Source organism: Anoplolepis gracilipes, chromosome 7 (genome assembly GCF_047496725.1).
Source record: "Anoplolepis gracilipes chromosome 7, ASM4749672v1, whole genome shotgun sequence".
Lineage (NCBI taxonomy): Eukaryota > Metazoa > Arthropoda > Insecta > Hymenoptera > Formicidae > Anoplolepis > Anoplolepis gracilipes.
In genome coordinates this window covers 6,891,360-6,914,217 of record NC_132976.1, presented here as the reverse complement: position 1 = coordinate 6,914,217, position 22,858 = coordinate 6,891,360, and the positions used below count along the sequence as shown (strand labels likewise).

At 28.1% G+C, this 22,858-nt stretch overlaps 2 protein-coding genes across 2 annotated transcripts; one reads left to right on the top strand and one right to left on the bottom strand.

The window, feature by feature from the left end:
• The first annotated feature begins 129 nt into the window (after positions 1–129).
• On the top strand, positions 130–1,218 carry Mrps6 (mitochondrial ribosomal protein S6). Its single transcript, XM_072896423.1, has 4 exons — positions 130–348; positions 513–652; positions 828–989; positions 1,063–1,218. Exons 1-4 carry the CDS (start codon positions 304–306, stop codon positions 1,163–1,165), a joined length of 450 nt encoding a protein of 149 aa, XP_072752524.1. The 5' UTR covers positions 130–303; the 3' UTR covers positions 1,166–1,218.
• Positions 1,219–2,744: 1,526 nt separating this feature from the next.
• On the bottom strand, positions 2,745–16,963 carry Chd64 (transgelin calponin-3). The gene is made up of 4 exons (XM_072896421.1): positions 16,770–16,963; positions 3,723–3,859; positions 3,412–3,616; positions 2,745–3,168 (listed from the first exon to the last, which is right to left on the bottom strand). Exons 1-4 carry the CDS (start codon positions 16,821–16,823, stop codon positions 2,998–3,000), a joined length of 567 nt encoding a protein of 188 aa, XP_072752522.1. The 5' UTR covers positions 16,824–16,963; the 3' UTR covers positions 2,745–2,997.
• Between the last annotated feature and the right edge of the window lie 5,895 nt (positions 16,964–22,858).

Sequence of the window (22,858 nt, the reverse complement as noted above, 5' to 3'; positions counted from 1 at the left end):
TTAACGTACTACAAGGAAAAAGCGTCGTATGAAAAGCGGCCACGTGGCCTCTATGTCATTGCGTAACTGCCGTGGTATCGATACTATTTCATGAAACGTTTGTGTATCTATATAGAGTGGATTTTCAATGACTGTTTTATATATACATGTTCATTCAGTTTGATATTTATAGCATAGTATTTATATGTTTATATTTTTTTTTCATATAAAAAGAGGAAATAATTGGATTGTTTAAATAGTGAGATTGTTATTATTATTTTTTAATTATTTGAAAATTGTATTTGTGCGTGTAAAGCGACAAGTATGCCAACATATGAAATGCCACTGATATTGCGTGTCATGAGAAAGGTATTGTATACCATAAAATTTATATTTGGTTATGTTTTATAAAGCATTACGCTAATTCTGCATCTGTAATATAATTTTTTATCTTTCATATGAGTAATAGATTTTTCTGTATGAACTTTCCATTAGAAAATTATTGATATGAATTTGATACATGTATTTTGTAGCCGGAACTGGTAGCAACTTTAAAGAGAGCAACCACAACAATATTTAATACTGGAGGTTTTATTAGAAAAATTGAAAATTGGGGAGTAAAACCACTTCCATGTAAAATCAATGCTCATGGACGTGTACATAAAGAAGCAAAGTAAGATTATATTTATAATATCTTATATTTATAATATCATTAATTAGAGTTGTGAACTAAAGGCTAATTAAAATCTTTGCATATAAATTGGGATATCTCAAATACATTTGATCATTTTCTTATTATTATTATATGTTCAACTAGAACAATATATACATATATTTTTTATTTTCAGCCATTTTCTTATACACTTTGATATACCTCCAAAAGAAATAGATAAAATTGTAGATGAATACAACAGAGATACTGATATTATTAGATCAAGAGTATTTAAACAAAGGGAACCAATTAAAATAAACTGTACGTTCCATGATGAAATGTTACCACCACCATACAGGTATATACTTGTTTTTTATAATTTATATATATATATATATTTTTTTTTTTTTAATTATATGTTATTTACACAGGTCTAGTGTCCAAAAATTAATGGAATTGGCAAAGAAGCAGCATAATAATAAATACGACTTTAAATATAATAGTGGATTGGACTATTATCCTTTTAATAAATAGTAAATTGGACTATTATGCTTTAAATAAATAATCATAGATTTTTGTAATTGTGTATATATGTAGTATTATTTGTTTCAAAATAAAATATCAAAAATCGATCGTTATGTTAAACATTTTATTTGGAAAAAGAATTAGTTGTTTTAACTAGGATAGAGCAGTTAAAAATACAATATACAATTGTGTTTCATCATAAGTAACATTTAATGTAAAAATCACTTATTGATGCATTGTTTATTAACTCATATCAATACATTATGAAAAATTATTATTTCTTTTAACCATCAATATATTTGTACAAAATATATACTTAATATATAATCATTCCTCATTATATAATAATTATTATCTCACATGCAACATGAATTTGTCAAATAATTTGGTTAGATTATGAAAAGAGTGTTCAACCGCAATGAAAACACAGCTATCCAAGTCTGTGGTTTCTCTCGTTGTACAATATACTTTGGAATATTTAACAAATATTATAATAGTTGTCCGAATTAATGCTAATTATATATGATATCTTTGTGCTTTTGTAATGTATAAGAATGTTTATGTATTTTCTATCCTGAGAGCTACACAGTCGCGTTATAATCGTGAAATACAATAACTTACACATCAATAGCATATTATACACACGTAAACGGTTTCACTTTAAGTTATATACCAGGAAATGGGATATAAAGTTTGTACATACTATATACTACTTTTCTCTTGGAGCATTTATTTTATCGTACGTATTCGATAACTATGACATGATATCTCGATTCTGAATAACGCGATGCAATTAAAATAAAAGTGAAGTAAGATAACAAAAAAATTAAGGAGATTGGTCAGATGTATCAAAATAGTAAGAATCATATGTATTTTTTGTAAAACGTTATACGCAAAATAATGTATCGACTATTTGAATTTTAAGTGATTTGACCACTTAGTTTTTAAAAAATTTAATTTTGAAAATAGTCTTATACATAGGTGCTTACAAGCGCTATAGAGACAAATGTTATTATCAAAATAAAATTAAAAAAATACAGCAGTAAGATTAGATAAAAATGGGTTAAATGATTTCGAATGATTATATTTACCAATTACTCCAAAAAAAATTTGTACGATCTCGTTTAAAAGATATAGTAAAAATATTATATTTTTGTAGTAAATAATATTATATTTTGTTATGTTTTAGTTGTGTTTTGTTATATAAATATACATCTCACAATTAATACATTACAAAAAAAAACTTAATTTTTTTAATGGAAAATTTTTGACTAGTTTCCAATTTATAATATAAAAAATTTACATGTACCTAATCTAAACATAGGTAATCCCCTCTTATCTTTCTCAAAGTACTGGCCAACCTCCTTAAATAATTCATATTACAAAACTTAAGTATAGTTATTTAACTTTTGGATGTACATAGATTTTTAAAATAAGAATTTAAATAGCAGAAAAATGAATTTAATATATATAAACTTACATTTTATGTGAATATTGTTAAAAGCAACTATAAAAGAATAAAATATCGATAATATAAAAAGTAAATATTGCAGTCTCAAAAATCACACTTATGCATCCAAAAATTAAGTAATTTCTTTTTTTCAAATTACGTGTCATCACTTTTATTTGAAAAATCTTCTATCTTTTTATCTGTGTTTTCTCCCCTATTGCGCACATAAAGGAATATCTTGCACTATTCAATACATTTTATTTTGGACCTCGATGAACATGTATTATGCATACTATGTCTAAAGGAATACTTGCGTGTTGCGGGAACACCGTCAAGACAGGGTAAGAAATAGAGCGATTTTGCTTTTCAGCAAAAATACGAAAATAGTTTTTTACATATGTCTGGTGTTTCCGAAATTAATGCCGCTTTGATTAGCACCCTTATTGCTACCGTATTGTAAACTTATCACGCCTTGTCCAGCCCTAAGTTGTTCTTCCGTGAAATTACGTACATTTTTATCAGCTTCTTTAGGCCCGATACTTGGTTTACCGTAATTACCCGCCTGTAAAGATACATCTTATATAGAATATATCTGTATGTTTTCATGACATTAATGTGAACTGAATAATATTCTTGTATACATTACAGCATATATTAAATTAAAATTTAATTCGCCAACAGATTTTTTTTTACATGATAATTCAGAAATAATTAATTGATATTTTAATAATTTTATAAAAAGAGTGATAAAGAAGTATGCATGGATTTTCAATTACTCGTATATCCATATGAAATGGCACTGTACCTTTCTTCCAAGAGATTGTAAGCAAATAACAACGGAATTTAAATTTTGTCTTTCCCAGAGATCTACGGTCTGAAAAGTCTCTTGCGCCGGAACACCTAATGTTTTTGCAGCCTCCAGAAAGGCGTTTATATTTTCCATACATTTGAAAGCTAGTGATGTCCTGTTAATTTTCTTCACCGAACCTTCCTTGATGTCATTCACCAAACTAACGAGAAACAGAGAGCAAATTGCGATTAACATAAGTATTTTTTTTTTTCGCCGACGATCTTTCGATCGGCATTTTTTATTAATTTTTCAATTCTTTTAAGTACACGCAAAGTAGAACGCCATCCTTTAGAGTTTCGTAGAAGTTATCCATGTCCCCATTGGTGTTTATATTTTCGCCGATGATCGTTTTGATCCATTCCAGACATTCCTGTGCCAGCTCCTCGCTGTACTTGCTGTTGATCTGTAACATAAAAGTAAATTACTATGTTATTCTCTTAAGAGTGATACCCAGTAAAAGATACTATTATATTTTCAAGTTCTCGGTCGCAGGACATAATGTCGGCTTTAATATTATATGAAGGGTCGTTTATTATTAATTATGTGATGTTCTAATGTGTACCAAGTAATGCATCCTGTAGGGGCTGCAATCATGAGTATGACTAGAGTCACTGACCTATAACCCGTTACAACATCAGTTTATTTCTTTTAGTGAATACAATGCACGCATCTCTTTTTGTGCGAATACAAATGCTATCTCATTTTAGGAAATGTATAATTTTTTTCATGTTTATAATTTTGTTACTTTTAAATGTATACTAATTTTTAGCAGCAATATTAATTATTTTATCAAAGATGTTCATTAAATTAATAACAAGATATTGAGAGATGGGAATTAAATTAGCTTATGAAAGAAATCAACAAATACGCATTTCTATTAAGGCGAACGATTTCTACCTGCCTATAGGCGTGATTGCCTAAAAAGGAAAGGTTTCCAAGCATGGACCGTCGACATTCATCTTCCTATAGTATATGCATATTCCGTTAGATATACGGTGCCTCGGATCGTGATGCATTTCCAGGGACCGAGCTATATAAAGAGTGTCCTATCACATTCCTTTCATCGAGTTCTGACCTGAGTTTGAATTACTTAGAAACAAATTTTGTTTTATTTTAATGTTCAATATTTTAATTATTTATATATTGAGTATCAAGTTTTATTTTATGAAAAAAATCGGTTTATGATTAAATAGAAGTTATAATTTTATTCATTTGCAGCTCTCTTTTGTTTTGAAAAATTTAATTCAAAAGCCTTTGTTCAGTTTAATTATTTTTAAATTAAAGCGTTTATTTGACAATTTTAAGATGAGGTCGATACCGAATTAATTATAAATGTGTAGTATGGATGTCTTTTATTACCGTCAACGTATTATATAGTTGGATAAATTTCACATACATATTTAATTGTGTTGTAATAACACACTGTGTCTGTGTATGCTTATGTATCGTGCGTCTGGTATCCGCGTGAAAGTATTTTTATAGCGGATGCAGTTTCAGATTTTTGGTGCGTCACTGTAAAGCGATTCCAGCGCGAAACTATTTCTGCGACGTGTTTCCTTTGAAAACATTATCGTCCATAAAGAGCATAAATGAACGCATGTATAATGCACAGATGTATTGTATATACATCTGTATCGCTACGTAGCAAAGAGATGCATTTTAAGCGCTTCCTTGAGATAATCTCTTGAAATAAAATTGTAACATGTAATATTAATTTTTTGTGTAAACATTTTTAGTATTTTATGAATATTAGTTATGATTAAGCTTCCGCAATTTTTATTTTCTATTTTCGCAATTCTTATAAGATTATTTTTTATTATCTTTACAACAAAAATATCGGCGTTTGTACGTATATATTTTATTATTTGTTTTGCATTATTCTTTTACAACATAGTCATTAATAAATTTTATTGCAGTGTGTCGAATATTGTATAAACCACAAAGTTCGCAAATAATGCCGTAACATAAACATATTTTCACCGGAAATCTTACTCTAATTGCTAAAACTTAATCTGCATTTAATTTATTTATTTATTCGAAATTTATGTATATATATTTATTATTGTTATATTAAGTTGTTTTATACAATTTTAATAATTTTCTGACAGTTCAGATCAGAAGCAAATAAAAGAATATTACACAATTGAGTATCGCTATCGCATGTCTATTGACTTATTAGTTATGCAATATATTTTCTGTTTAATAAAAATTCCTTTTGAACACGCGCGTAATTTGAGTCTACTCTAATAATAAATTTTACTATACAAAATGAAAAATAATTTTTAATGTCAGAGACACAAAAATTGATTACTATTAAAAATTTTATATTTAACTAATAGTTCAGTTATAGTTAATTAAAAATTATAATTTTATTTCTCTAAATTATATATATTTAATTGTATCTAGCAAATACAAATTTTAATTGTGTATTTTATGTAATTATTAATTTGCTGAAAGAATTTCTACTTAGTATGAGTCAAATTTTTGTAATATTTGTCATGTTGTATGTGCAAAAACATGAAATATAAAGGCAAATAAATTATTATTATCAGACCAATGTTAATTTAAAAGATTAGGGAAAATGAAAAATTTGAATTTTAAGACTTTAAATTCATAAAAAAATGTTATAGATTTAACTAATATCTGAACTCGGTCATTTACTTTTGTTCCGCGTAGTTGCACATTCCTCGATGATAGCAAAGCGCATTCTCCTAAAAAATGCACGCGATACCCTGGTCACCGTCATTAACAATATAGAATACGATCGCTTCTATATTTAGACATTAAGTAAGCGCACGATAATTTCATTAACGTGAAAAGAGTGACAAGTTTTAGCATAGGCGCGAAAAAGGCTCGTGACACTTTGGACTGCTATTTCATGCATGAAGCACGATGTACAAATAAGTAACGTGGCATAAATTTCGAAGATGCTGCCTGATGATTTTATGTTAATTAAATATTTCATCATCATCGAAAATATTTTATGGCTTTGTTTGTCTTTGTGATGATATTATGAAATAAATTAATAAGATATATAATTATAATCTTTTATATGTGATTTTTTAAACATTTCTTTGATAAAAAGAAATAACTTTGAAATATTTAAAGATAGTTTTTATGTTATTATGAATTATTGTTGTAATATTACTAGTAACATTCTTAGTGAATATATAAAGATAACAATGTATAAGCCAATATATAGAAAAGTTGAATTTGAATTGTAATTTTATATATTAATGATTCTCTCTAGAAGTATGATATCACCGGATAACTGTCTATCTTATCAATATCAAGGTTAAAGCTGGTATAGAATAATCAGCATTATAAATATTGTACATCAAAGAGTAAGTCAAACCAGGCAATAGTCACTCAAATTAATTAAAAAAGAGAAAATGCGATAAGCTTTTTATCATAGCAATTTATCATAGTAATAAATTGTATTTTATACTATTAATTCTCGAATTCAGTGTACAAATTTTATTGTTTCTTTTAATCTGTGAATGCTGTTTAATTTTTGCACTTATTATAATAGTTTAAAATTTTTAAAGAATATATTTTTGAAGAAGATTATATTCGTAACTGCATACTAGAAAATATTTTAAATAAAAAGATCCGAATAGAATTTTAAATGTAAACATTAACAAGAAGTTTCTAAATACAAACGATCTAACCTATGAGAAGCTTATCTTTAGAGAGTATTATACAAATATTTCGATTCAACAATAAGATCAGCAATGGTTATCTCGTATCGAATTCCAAGAGGTGAGATAGTTTGTCGTAGCATTTATATAGAGGTGGATGAGAGGAAAGGAGAGCAGTGTAAAGAAAAAGAGATGTGAGATACGAAGATATCTCTTCGGCATACTATAAGATTTTGAACCTCGAATTCTTTCCAACAAGCTCTTAAAATATGAAGGGCTTGAAGAGCCTCCTTATGTTAAAAGTTATGTGAGGCTTACATTCTTCGTGTAAGCCACATAATACTCGCGTTATCACGAAGTTGCGTCTCAAAGTTGTAAAGAAACTCTTTGTATGTTGAATTCCACAATAAGATCCGTTAATAAATTTATCGACTTTTAAATTAGTGGTTGTTTATCCTTAAAAAAGGTATCCTTTGAAAAAGTCTTCATGCATTTATGTGACTAATTTCATCAAGTTTGTAAAAATTACATCGTAGCTAGTTAGTGACAGATGTTAACAATTAATGAGATTTATCAAGATTATATCTTGTGTCATATAAATTAGAATTATTTTTGTGAAAATGGAAGCAAAGCATTAGTTGTTTTATATAATTTGTCAAACTGTTTATGTAAAAGTACTCGTGTATGAATACCTAGAATCCAAAAGACGATAGTTTCGATTTTTCTAAATTTCCCTTATTGATATTTTTATCTAACATTACGCTCGTAATGTATTATAATATTATCGAGCTTTCAAGTATTACCAAGTCGTAGAGAAATAATTGAAATGCATTAACGATGTGAAGGATCAAGTTTTAAAAAAAAGTTTTTACAAAAAGAAACTGTAATTACAAAATTACGATGCGTTATTATCATGTGCTGTTAGAGACGACATTGATCATCATGTGTAACATTCACACGTTCATGGTCGCAAGAATTAGGTCAGAGGTCTGTTGCCGTCAATGAAGCGCAAGCCAGATTGAACGAATTGCTCGACTATGTCGCGATGTGCAGAGTCGTTTTGCTTATTGACTAGGATGATCGTAATCTTGCCAGATGTCTGACAACTGAACGACTTGATATCAAAACATCCTAGTTGCGACTAATGCAAATGCACCAGTGTTATAAACTATTAATAATAATATCAATAATAATACAATTTATATATTTTATTTATTTACACATACAGATATACGTATATTAAAATAATTGTAAAACGCTGAAAATATAATGGAATTGCTTGTAAGCAATTATCCCTGATCTATTTTTACAATTCGAAATGTACTAAAAAATCGTATAGATTTTGATTCTTCAAGGATGCGTGGATATACAAGACCTTAAGAACTTGATTGATTTGCATATTAGTATGGACTTCTTGGACAACGAGCAGAGGATCTCCTTTCTAAAGGAAGTTCGCAATCGTGCATAACGACTGCCCTTATAAGGTGCACGCTCGTTACGAGGGTTTAAACTTATCGTATACAACGTATAACATGTATATGTATTACCGTCAAAAATGTATTACCGTCGTTGACCTACTTTGTAAGACCGATTCATTGCATAATTCCCTTATGCGACTTGTCCGATCATACGCGTTCTCGAAGAGTTAAAAGGATATTGTGAACAAAGGTTGCCCGGTTGTTCTTGGCCGTATAAGGACCTCTAAACGAGAAGAGAACGGTCAGCTCGAAAGAGTATCACAGCTGCGTACGTATCGGAACATGATAAAAAGAATACAATATGTTATTAAAGAACCTACAACTCTTTTATTTAAAGTACAAATTGGATGTATTTCTATTAGATATATTGTCTTTAACATTCCAATTATAATCTCGTTTCTTGAGTTTTCTTTTATCTTAACGTTCATTAAAATATATATAATTAAAAAATTGATTGAAATTCACCATTAAATAAAAAATCGTTAAATTTGTAGTTTAAGTAACTTGAACAATACGTTAAAATATTCTTTATTTGCATGTGATATGTCTCGTATTTAAACTGGAATAAAAAGGATTTGATTAAAGTAGCTTGTTTAGCAGAAGATGGATAATTCTAAATATTGCATTGCGCTTATAAACTATTTATAGTTTCTCAGTATATAAGTAGTCAGTATCCGATGTTAGATAAACTTAATTCTAAATAACATTCGTTATGTTGTTATTATTTTATAATACTGGCTCATTGTTTTATTATAAACATACTTTATTATTAGTATTACATATTTAATAATATATAATGTTTTGAAGCGATATTTTTTATAATTTAATATTAATATCAAAGTCATGCGATTTCAATTTTTCTCTACTTAATCATCTATGTTATTGACTCTCATATATATGTGCTAATGTATGTGTACAAATTTCCATACTGACCATTTAAGAACTTGAATACACATTAAAATATTCATTATGACGGTACAAGGAATAACGTCATCTTTAAATTCGCACGAGCCACGAATGCGATCTCTTCGAGGTTTTGCACGTTATAAGAAACTGCATTCAATCGTGTATGAATGAGTAATAAAAAAACGGACGAGAGATAGTCATGTAAAAGTGTGGAACAAGATAGCATGTAAGTGTATATTATGCATATACATGTATGCGTTATAAATTTAATTTATTCTTTTAATTTTCAACATATTCTTCTTCAAATACTTCAAGATATTTTTTCTCAAAAAAAAATAAATAAAAATACATATATTAATATTTGCCAACTTTTTCTAAACATAAAGTTAAACAATAAGTAAAATTTGCTCCATTTTCAATGGTAGGTTTTCGAAGAACTCTGTTTCAACCATACAACTCGCAAGAGTCATGGGAACCCATAGCCGCTAATTGAGAAGAATGCAAGGTCATGGGGTTCCTGTCGAGGTCATAGCGAAGTCTTTGAAACTCGCTCATCATTTGTGCACTCAATAATTCATTCATGATTCATAGTCGTAGATCTTACGTAGCAAATTATTAATGTAACCGCTAAAGAATTTATGTAAAAGAAGAACGGATTTTTGAATGAATTTTCAAGAATATGCGCTAAAAATATCTTCATTTATTGGCAATTTTTGCACATTCTAAATTATATTAGATATAGAAATATCGTAATATCGATTACGATTAATGCTTTTCCTGTTATATTGTTACAATTGATTTCCACTCCTATTATATCTGTAATTAATATATCTACATATTTCCTTTTCTTTCTCCTTTTATATGATATGTCTGCGTGATGCAATTTCTATTTTCTTTTTTAATTTAGTTATCAATCAAAACTATTTTGACACAATTTTAATTTTATATTTAAAAAATTTTTCGTTGTTTTGGTTTATTTAATATAAAATATTATTAACATTTTTAGGAAAAAATGTACTATATTAATTAATAATATTTGTAAATTTGGTTATTTAAAAAATTTTCTTATCATGTTGCTTTAAATCTTTATTTCATCAATTTTGCCTAGTTTAAAATTAACTACTAAATGCATTTTTTCATAAAGCTTGTACTTTGCAATCAGTGCTTGAATGAAAATGTTACATATAAGAGTGGTTAGATAATTCATTTGAAAAGAAAATGTTTATTTAAAGCAATAAAGTATATATGCGAAATATCGATAATTAAAGTTGTCTAGAGGTAGTATGTCATCCGACGGGAGTATGACATAAGAAAGAAGCTATGCTGTGGAATGAGTCACAATGTGGAGAAAGTTTTCTGGACAACCTTCATTATCCACGTTTTTTAATGTTCTGTTCTACAAGTTTAAGAATTAAGTGCTTTCTCCAACAACATTTCCTAAGCATAGAATAAAGTAAATACTTCTTTATCTTCCTAGATAAGCTTAGAGGAATGTATGATAATGAAATTCCAACTAAATTGTAAGGTATGCAGTATTTATACATAATAATCAGTAAGATTTAAGATGTTGAAAGTTTTACATTAAATTTATGATGATAATGAAAGCTAATCTGTCTTTATCTAGATTTTATATCATGTAAGTTGAAGTTTGCAATGATATGAAATGTAAATTATAATGTCCTTTTATTATATTGAATATTAGAATTTAATATTGAACGGAAGAGAAAGAGATTAAAGAAATAAGCGAAATAAAAGTGAATATATGATCATTCCCGATTCTGACACATGTAATGCACTTCCGAAACACGATAATGCTTTTATCAGCTGTAGTAGCTCACGTAAATGATATGTCGAATGCGATGATGACGTTTCACGAATTTATAGTTAGCTAAATTAGTTGTACATTTTAAAAATGTTCTATACGTAATTAATATTTTTTAATGCTAGAATAATTAATATTCTGTTGGTTGTTAATATATTACATATAACATTTTGTTATTGTTTTGTCATTTAAAATTATATAATTATAATTATATTATGACATCAAAAAATGTTATATACGGAAGTCTTTAATACTTCTTAATTAGTTAACTATTTGAAAATTAAATTTTATGAAAATACATATTAATATATTTTATCGTACATATTAATATATTTTAATTTAATTCACACGTAACTTGATTTTCTTTTTTATTACTTTTAATAAAATTTCATTTTTAAGCTAATTACAATCTTGATGTAGTATTACAAACTTAAACCAAGAGATGAAATTGCATATCAAATGATTTATCTGCTGTTTGCATAGGGACGTAAGAATAATAAGACACGCGCGCAAAGAATCCTTATTCTTCATTATTCGCTCCTAGAACGGAAATCACTTTATTCTATTTCCGGTCGTTAATACAGATATCCTCTTTGGGGATGAAGCATCTCTATTTTTAGAGTACGGTTATAATACTACACATTCATCGTATGGCATGGTATTCGTAGAAAAGACTGTACTGTCAGTAAGTTACTGCGAAATAATAATTCTAGGGAAAAGATTACTATACAACAAAACAACAGCAGATAATTACACATATATAGAAAAGATAAAAGAGTTACATAAAATATATATACTTAAAAAATTAAAAAATAATTTATCTGTTATAATAATGAAACAAAGAGAATAAAAAATTATAAAACGCTTCAAGATAAATATATTACAAAAGATTAGACAAATTTTCTTGTATATCATCTATAGATGTGTATTTGTGCCACCATCATAGGTACATGTATGTTTTTGATGTAAAGTTGCAGTATACTGATGTTTGGTTCATTCAATCATGATAGTAATATATTAGCTGTTATATTCAAAGAGCGTTGAAAGAGGGTGTAACATGCCCTATAATAATACACCTTTGTGTGACTAAATGAAAATAAATTTAATTCTTCTCCCAAAGGAAAAAGTAGATTTGTTCGAGATTGTAATGCCTATAATATTATCCCACCTGATGTTAGTAGCTAATAATCATATGTATTTATTCTTCCGGTGGCTTGTATAAACAGACAGGCACATTGAACTCTAGCAATTATGGGAGATGGTCATGGCTCACAGGTTTTAATTTATAGCACTGATAATAGTAATTATGTTTTTAATGCTACCTCGGAATTATAGCGTGTTGCTGTTATCTTGGAACGTCATATATTAACGGATGTTGTAGCTGTAACGAATTTTAATTAACGTTTGCACCTGTGCATAATAATAATTTTCTTACTTCTAATTATTAGATAATAATTATTAATCACATAATTTAACAATACTTTCTGTTATTAATAATAATAATAATAATTTACATCATGTGTTCTTTGTTTTTAGTATAATATAAAAAAGTCATTAAATTTTTTGTCGTTGGATATGTGGCATCATTGCTGTCAATGAAATATAAATTGATTTTTTAATAGAATTTCAGTACATATTAATGGTTCTTTTTCTTAGAAAACTTTAGTAGATAATCATACCTTAAGGATTTTTTTATAATGTTTCTTAGTCATAGAATTTTGAAAAAATGTAGCCAGTTTTGAAATTGATAAATTTCTTTTTTTCTTTTTGAGCGTCTGGCAGGTCACAATATGCAACGTCACTCTTAATCTTATTGCATACACGTCGCCATAGTCTGAGACAAATGATTTCGTACCGGTGAAGTATAACGAGTTGGCTCGAACTGCATTCCACAGACGATAAGCATATCTTAGTTCGTAATGAGTGTGAGCTTCTCCACAAACTTATTGCGACGAATATCTTTCAGTATTGCGATTCGTAAAGTATGTATTTTCGCCTTATGGATTTTTTTTAGTTTCTCATTAAAATGCAAAACAACTGTTTATAATTGTAATTGTACTTTTTAAGTGTTTTACAAGCTGTAAAAACAATATTACTTCTCCATTATGAAATAAAAATATATATTTTGTGAAAAATTCAACTGTGTGATTGTTAAAAAATTGATTATTGAAAAAATTGGAGAATGCAATTTTTTAACTTTCATTTAAATTTATTTAATTTTTAATTTAATTTACTAAAAATTATATTGTAAATTTTTTAAATATATCCAGAACAAGACACTCTATAATAATGAAATGGAAATAGCAAGTAATATATATATAATTCACAATATGAGATTTAGGAAATTGTGGTATACGGAGGAAGAAAAAAGATTGATAAAAATGACTCACTACTCATGCATGTGGTAACATTCGGTATATTTCCATTCTTAGCGAATATTGATGATGAAGTGCCACTTGATGATAAAGTTCCTACTTCTCTCGAGAAAGATGATATGTTTCTGAGCGCAGTACTTAAAGTATTCAATGCAGGAATATTAAATGCTAATCCACACTGAAGAAATTATTGATAAAGAATTTCTTTGTATATAAAATTATTGATAAAGAATTTCTTTGTATATAAAATATATATTCTTTCATATTATTAAATATAATGAATTCTCGAATTAATTTCACGCTTTGAAACACTGTGAAATTAACAATGTAAAAATAACACGGATTTTCTACAAAAAAATAAGAAGTAAACAGGCAAACATTGATACATACTGCTGCGTTTGGAGAAAGATATCGATCCTTCATTGTGAGATAACGTAATTTCGAGTATGGTAGCATGAGAGAGAAATATTGAAGCTTTATAGAGAGAGAAGGGTTGTAGTACGATCAGGGTCGAAGAAGTGTACCATGGTCACCTGGTTTCGTGAGGGACGCTCCCTTCTTCGGTAACTCTGTGTGAATCTTATTTTAATTCCCCTCGAAAGAAACGACCGCCTAGCAGCTGTTGCCGCTTACGGAACGAAATACCGTGAATGCAACACTGAATTCCACAGAATATCTGGGGTGAGGAAAGGGAATCAATGTCGCGAAATAACGAACACATCTTTTGTGAGTGCGTATTATAAAAATTAACTTTTCTCTTTTGATCACATATTCAAACAAATTAATCAAGTTTATAATTTATAATTTTTACTTATATATTTTTATTTGTTTTTACAAAAAATATAGGTGTATACAGTCGATTTTTATTGAATAAAATAAATAAATATTATTATTGATTAAAATAAATATATAAATATTTTATTCAATAAAACGTCCGATTTTTATTGAATTTTGGAAACAATTTTTTTCTTAAAAATATTATTACATTAAATATACAAAAAAATGCAATTTTCAAATAAAACTAAAGGTTTAATGTGTGCAATTTTCATTATTCCTGGTATTGATTATCTCCGCATAAGATCTTGTTTTATCACAAAATTATATCTGATTGTTTATCGTCACTATTTACATGGAATGCATAATTCAAAAGTTACATGATTATTAAACGATTTACGTCAATAATTTTTGCATTCTAAACATTCAAGAATGTTTAAGATAAGCAGTATAATTTGCATTTATTCCTTATGATTAGCAAGTTAAAGTAATAATGTTTTGTGAAATTGATTGCATGTTCTGTATATTTCGCACTCCTGAAATAATTTTATTAAATGAAAAATACGACATATAAAATTAAAGTCTGTTTTTTTTATTTTACGATAATAAATATGAAAAAAAAAATTTTTAGTTCTTTTATTATACCACAAAAATTTGTGAAAGATATCTCTTATTGTTTATCGTAACGGTCAAGTTAATTTATGACTGTGTAATAAATTTTCGAAATCGTATATATATATATATATATATGTTTTTTACATAGTCAATTAATTTTTCAAGATTTTTCTTTTAAGAAAAGAATGCGTTATCAATTATATTTTCAAAAATTTTACCTTAGGTCATATGTATATACGTGAATAAATATCATACGATTAAGGTATTTACATGGGTTTGTGTTACAAAGTGACTTACGGCTGGCGGAAACTGTTTTGTCTCAGAATTGTGAAAGCGGACGAATGTATGAGCACACATTTAAACACAGCTGTGAGATAAACGCGATACGTATGTATGGAACTTAATGCAAAGGTTTGTGAAGCTAGATAATCTATCGCAAATTTTATTAGTCGTTGCGTGCATTTCTCACAATCAGTACAAAGAGATTTCTTGCAAAATTATAATGCATTTCAACAACTGCTGTACGATTAAAACTAGAAATATATTAATTATTAAAACAAGAATTTTTTAATTGCAGCAAAAGAGATATATGAAAAATATGAGATATGTGAAAGATAATTGTTTAAAATCTTAAATAGTTTATATCTGTCATTTTATTCTGTTATTTACACAATTTTCTCTCGATACTTTCACAAGTTTATCTACACGGCAGAGATAAGGTAAGCATGAGCTACGTGAACGAGTGCGAAGATATGAGTAGCGAAAGCCTGTCTCATTATTTACTGTGTGTGTGCCATACTCGCACATTATATTGGTACGCAAACATCGTAATTTTTTTTTGTAATAATATATTTGAGCGAAAATTTATGATCACGTGTAGCTCGAAGTAGAATTATCTTGCAAAAGATATTTATTAGACAATTTCCTATAAACAGCTACAGAAAGCATAATTCTAAATATAGATCTATTATTTAAATAAAAAAATCAAATATCTTCAAATATTTAATTTTTGTTTCGATATAATAAAATGTAGATGTTTATAATTACTTAAATTTTAAAAATATTGTTTGCCATATATTTTGCGAAACTAGAATAATAATTGCTATTTTATTATTACAATTATTTCTATTATATTCCAATTAAAAATATTATTTATATATTTGACATTAACGTATTACATTAATAATGAGACAATCAATGACGTTTTGACAGTATTTCATATTTTCACAACTTCGATTATTATCTATTTTTTTTTTTTTTTTTTTTAATCAGCCTGAACTTAAAGCTACAACTCAAAACATATACCTATAGATAAAAAAAATCAATAAAATAAATCGCAATTTAATTACTCATTTAACGATAAACCTTCTATTAAATCTTATATTTATCACTTCTAAAAATATCACGATGATAATCAACGCTTCATCGAAAGATATTTCAATGCCACATTTGCCCTTATTATGGTCTTGTCACCCCAGCTGAGGTGAATACCACAGCTTTATAAACGCGCATTCACAAATTCCTACGACGGGGCTGCGCGTCTGCGCCCTGCGAAAATTCACCCTCAGTAGGTCGAGTCCACCCTGGCATTAAGGTGGGGAGGAGGGTAAACGGTTGACTAGGTCAGGGTGGCAGGAATGCCAACGATCGCGCGTACGAGAAGCGGGTCGAAAAACAAATCCTTTTCGCGCGGTCTCCTCACCTTTCTTTGTGCCTCGGCGGCAAATCCGGACTTTGCAGCTCTATTGCAGGCCATCTTTTCTTGCTTCTAGAGGCTCGAGATAGAGGAATGGACGAGCGCAGAGTGTTTACAACTTATAGGGTAGGCGAGAATTCGCGGGGTTCAGTCGCGGCGACACAAACACGATACACACACTTCGACGGCCGCGGCTCGACTGAGGCGAACCGGCGACGAGACGGCGCGACAACACGCTTCGTCGGAGTTTCTTCGACTCACCCATTGGCCGCCCGCGCCTAAGTATTGAGCTTTCGTCTGGCGGTGTGTTCGCGACACGTGACCTCCGTTCTCCAGTCGCCCCGGAGATGACGTCAGACGATGGACAGAGATTTCTGGAGGCGAGAAGGTAAAGTCTTTTTCTCTTGCGCGATGTTTTTATTAAATTGGCGTGCGCGCCGGCGGTGAATATATTATCCATTTCTTGTAAGTGCACATTTTAACTCGCCTGCTTTTTCGTTTTTTTTTGCTTCTTTAAAACGTGAATATACATATATTCTCGTTTCAGAGTAAAGATAATGTGAAAAATGCAATTAAAAATTAACGGACTTATCTTAAAATAATTTATAATACCATCAGGATCAAGATGCTTCGAATACTATGCGGTACGTAATACATCCTTGCTATTTTATTAAATAATTAGTTTGTGTTGATAAAGATGATGCGTTGTGAGATGTAAATTTAAATCTCTTTTTTTTATAAAGTTATAATTGTAAAATATAATTATACAAAAATCAATAAATAAACATTATCTTTTTTTAAGATTTTAAATAAAGATTTTATATAATATACAAAAAAAAACAATATTTAAAGCGGCGCAAAAATTTCGCTCTAATGGTGCATTTAATAGAAAGGATCATTTTTCACTTGGGTCATCTTTCTTCTCTAACTAATTACATAAGCTAGAGATGATGTCAGGCTTAGAATTCTAAGAACTAACCTGGTGCCATCTGAGAATTCAAAAATTCTTTATTCAGGTATCACAACTCTATATTAACTTTTGCGATCAAGAGAATAAAATCGATAATAAAATAAATTTAAACATTTAACTAATATAAAGAAAAAAATTTTTTAGATGAAACGAGTTTAATTATCTTTTACTCTTTTACTTTTAAATTTTATTGTTTTCTTGGAGTAAATATATGTATATGTATTTTGATATTTAATTTTAATTAATTTATCTTTTTTCTTCATATATTAAGTTTCATACTAAGAACTGTAGTAAAAGATTGATAAGAAAGAAATGTAATTAAGATTTTTGCTGTAATGTTTCTTGAATTTTGAACATTCTGATTTTGTTGGAATTTCTCGCATATGTCCCTTTCGATTTCGATTATGATCGTGAAAGTACGAACGACCTTCTTCGAGGCCTCGCACGCTTTAGGCATCCTACATAAAGCAAAAAAGCGCCCGATGGGTCATGGAACCTTCGATAGATATAGGCTACATGTAGGTCCGAATGCCTTTACTCGACTGGTCCTGATTGTTGCTGCTTCGCGACCGCACGATAGGAACTCGTTCTGGAAACAAAACTGGTATCATGCTGGCAATTTATATATATGAAATGTATGAATTATGAGTTCATTTGTATAGAATAATAAAAATAGGCATTATATAAATTTAGAAAACTGGCACTCCGCGGAATTGTATTATCAGAACAATGAAATATAAGATTCGATTCATATATCAGCAACAGTTCTGAGTTTTTAAATCAAATACAAACTTATAATAACCTAACTCATATAACTTATAATCATAATAGAAGTTATTTAAAAAATATTAGAAGTGGTTTTTTTTACAGCTTTGAAAAAAAATTTAAGTAATTATTGCATAAAGATTGAAGATAATGCCGGAAATGGATTGTTTGAATTTTTATTAGCATTATTATATAGATATAATAATATGTATATAGAAGTTGTCTCAAAATTTATAAATTTAATTTTTCAAATAATTTAAATTTAATTTATACTTAGATTTTGGCAAAATTCACAGATTAATAATTCAGAATAGACTTATCAATTTCATTTTCTTTCGAAAATGCATACCGTGCACTCTTGCACAGTTTATAACTGCACTCTGATCTATTTGCATTTCTAGTAGCTTCTCGTGAGAAAAGCAGTACCATACCGAAAGGAATGCTAGGAATTTTCTTAATAATATAACTTCCTTTTACATATATGATATAAAGTAAACCCGAGAAATCTGATTGTGAGCTCACTTTCCAATATTATATTCTTACGTTTGTATCTCTTTTATTAAATACTCTCGTTTAAAATGTTTATTTAAAACGTATCATGTTTAATTGCAGTTCGCGCACGTAAGAAATATTAGAACGTAAAAGTTTTATCTGAAATGTACAGAAAAAAAGAGATACTTTTCAATTTAGAAAACTCTGTTTGTTTAAAAATATACATATTACATAATTTTATAAACTCTTTAGATATTATTTTTGAGACACTTTCGATGAATCTCTTTTTTATTGAAATATTTATATATACAGGGTGTCCGATAATTCGTAAAAAATCTCTCGTGAGCAGGTAGAGCGGATCAAACTGAGCAAAAAAGTTCTTTACCATTTTGCGATTTTCGCAATAATTATTGAAAAATTAATTTAAAAATATTGACCAATTCGCGCCAATATATTAGTGCTCTGCGAAGAGACAGCCCACTGTTACACGGTTACTATGCGTGCGATTAGCAACCGCGTGACAGCGGGCTGGCTTTTCTCGCCACGTGCTAATACTCACACAAATTGGTCGATATTTTTTAATTAATTTCTCAATAATTATTGCGAAAATCGCAAAATAATGTAGAACTTTTTTGCTCTGGTTGATCCGCTTTATCTGTACACGAGAGATTTTTTACGAATTACCGGACACCCTGTATATATATATGAATCATGAATAAAAGTTATATGTTAATATAAGTAATATTATTTTCTTTGACGTCAAAATAGAAAGGAAAGCATAAAAAACGCATTATTATTTCATCTGAGACATTGATTATATGAACAAAACTATATTGCTTGATCATTTGGCTCGATATTGAATAAACGTGTGCCGTATTTGAAGTCCATTACGATCGGCCTTCGTAACATGCACTAAATTTCTGTTTATGCACATTGATACACATGTCACGTATCGATGACTCAATCGCCTGTATTGGGACTTCTACGGATATACATTCGTGTTTCAAGATACGCCTGTGACAGAATGTTAACTCTGTTTTTACAACCGAGAGGATGAAATATATTTCTGGTTCGCGAATACTCACAACAAAATTATTAAAAATATATATATATATATTTTCATCGTTAACATTTGGATTGCACATAATATTTTTAAAAACGCAAATATATATATATATATAAATATTATGTACAATCCAAATGTTAACGATGAAAGATGTAATATAAGGAAAAAGATATAAAATCCTGTAATTATATAATCTCATAACGCGATAATGTATGCAGGAAAGATTTATAACGTATAATATATAGTGGCTCTTTAATATTTTGTGATTCCAATATGTGTTTTTCATACCTGGTTTGTATTTGCAATCTGCAAAATGCGAATTAGTGTGATTTCCCTGTATTACATCATTGCGTGAAATAATGCATAACGCAGTGATGCCAAGGTCGTAACTATGTACATTAGTAGTAAGCAAGTAATATATATATATAAGTACTGTGTCTGAATCTGAAACAATTTCTTTCATAGTCATACAAGCAGCATTTACACGCATATCGTGCGTATGTTTCACGCTATTCGTGATAGTTGCACGCAAAGAAGGGTGAAGATCTTGATTGCTTTTTTTAAAGAATTTACACTAGAAATGCGATCGAAAATTTTTGACGATAAAACATATCAACTGTACAAAAATATAATTAATTAACATAAAGAATAATTACAATAACACAAATATTTCCTAAATTTTGCAACGATTATATCGAATTATGTTTTAATAAAAATGTACGATTTTTTTTTATTGTCTCATATAATCGTTAATTTCTACATAAAATACAATCCGACAATCATATGTAATCATATATGTATATGTATATAAAATATCACAAGTTTTAAGTTATGAAATATCTTTCAAAGTTAAGTTCGTGTGTGTTTAAATGTATTGTGCTATAAGCGTAAATTTTTAGACTTCTTTCATGATTCTCGCGTCAAATTGCTGACAGCATTAATGAAATTTGAGTTAATGGAATGCATTTTTAAGATATGCTAAAATTTACTTATTATATTTCTGAAAAAAATGACACGCTGAAAATATTCTTTCTTTTGCAAGTAACTTTTGTTAAGGAAATTAAATTATGTCATTTTTCTTTGAATAATCTCTATGATAATTTTATTATGTCTGTAAGAAGATATATATATATACACGAAGAATATATAATTATATGAATATATAATAATATGTTATACAGAAATCGTAATTTATTATTTTACAAAGGTAATGAAATGCAATAAAGAATAATGGATTAGATTTTTGTGTTAAATAATTCCATGAATAAAACTGTCATGTATATTTGAAACTAAGTCCGTATTTTTTGCTTACTGGTTCACTTACGATTTCCTCCGAAGCATGGTTAAAACCGGATCAAATGAGTACCAGTTCAAGCAACGTCCTTGTATCTTGTAGAAATGTTCTGACCGAGAATTCATTTTTTATGTCAATGTACATTCACATAATTTCTTTATATTGAAACAAACTTTCAATTTTACACACAAATATATTTCATTTTATCTTTTTATTAATTTATTTTATTATTCAATAAATTTATTTCATTATCCAATACTTTGTCAAAATTGTTTTATGAAATATCGTAGCATAAAAAAAATTATATTAGTAATTGAATATTTTTAAATATTTTTATTCTTTTTGGATTTTCTAAATATAAAAATTATCCGCTATTTCTTTAATATCTAGCGATATTATAGACCTTTAGAAAAGTTGATGCTAAATTAATCCTTCTTCTAAACAAAGAAGGTACATGACAAGGTTCCCCAAAGCACAGATGGTAATATTTTGAGCTTGACTTCTTTGTATATTCTATACAAAACATGACTAACAATAAGAAGGAAGAAGCAAATAAATCATAAGCAGCTGCAGACCGACAGGTAGGATGTCTGTTGTAAAAAACGACTCTGACTTCTTTTCACACTTCTCATTTAGCTTTTTCACACATTGAAAAAGGGCATGAAATTTTACGAGTATATAATAATATTATCAAGATGCAGTAGCATTGCAACGCCAAGTATACATGAGATAAAAAAGAAATTTTTATACAAATTGAAATGACTTTTAGACAAAGTATGATAATTTGGCGGTATCCGGATTGTACGCATTGAAACGTATGTACTTTGTCAGATTATTTTATAACAAGTGATTATTTTATAACAATTTGCTAAGTAATGAGAATGATTACATACAATATTTATTTAATATATATTTTATATAAAGTTTTATTGTTGCAACAGTAAATCATAAATGCTGTAGGCATTTATATATTTTTCGGAAAAATTTTTGCCAAATTCTTTTTTCAAACTGCATAAATGAACGTCACTCTATTTATTAGAAATTTTATTATATACACTGTGCGTTATAAATTGGATTTATCATCAAGAACCATATATATGTTTATTTTTTTTCAAGAATTGTTTGTAATGAAATTCAAAATGTAAGTGCCGTACTTAATTTTAGCAATTTAACAATTAGGGTCAATGATCAAAATATAATTTACTAATTGTTAATTATAAGTTTAATTTACTAATTGTAAGTTTACTATTCACATCGTCCATTTTTTAAATAATTAATTAGTCGATATAAATCCAAAAAATGTATATGCTTAATATAAAAATGATTTTAAGAACTAAACTGAAGAAATTTTTAATCTATAGACTTACCTTTTGTTATTTTATCAGAGAGTTTATTGTCATTAATAACTTATGAATGTAATATATAAGATTATATAATTATTATATGTAATATGTAAAATTATATCAATAATTATTTTAACTACACGTCGTAGAGAAAAAAATATGTAA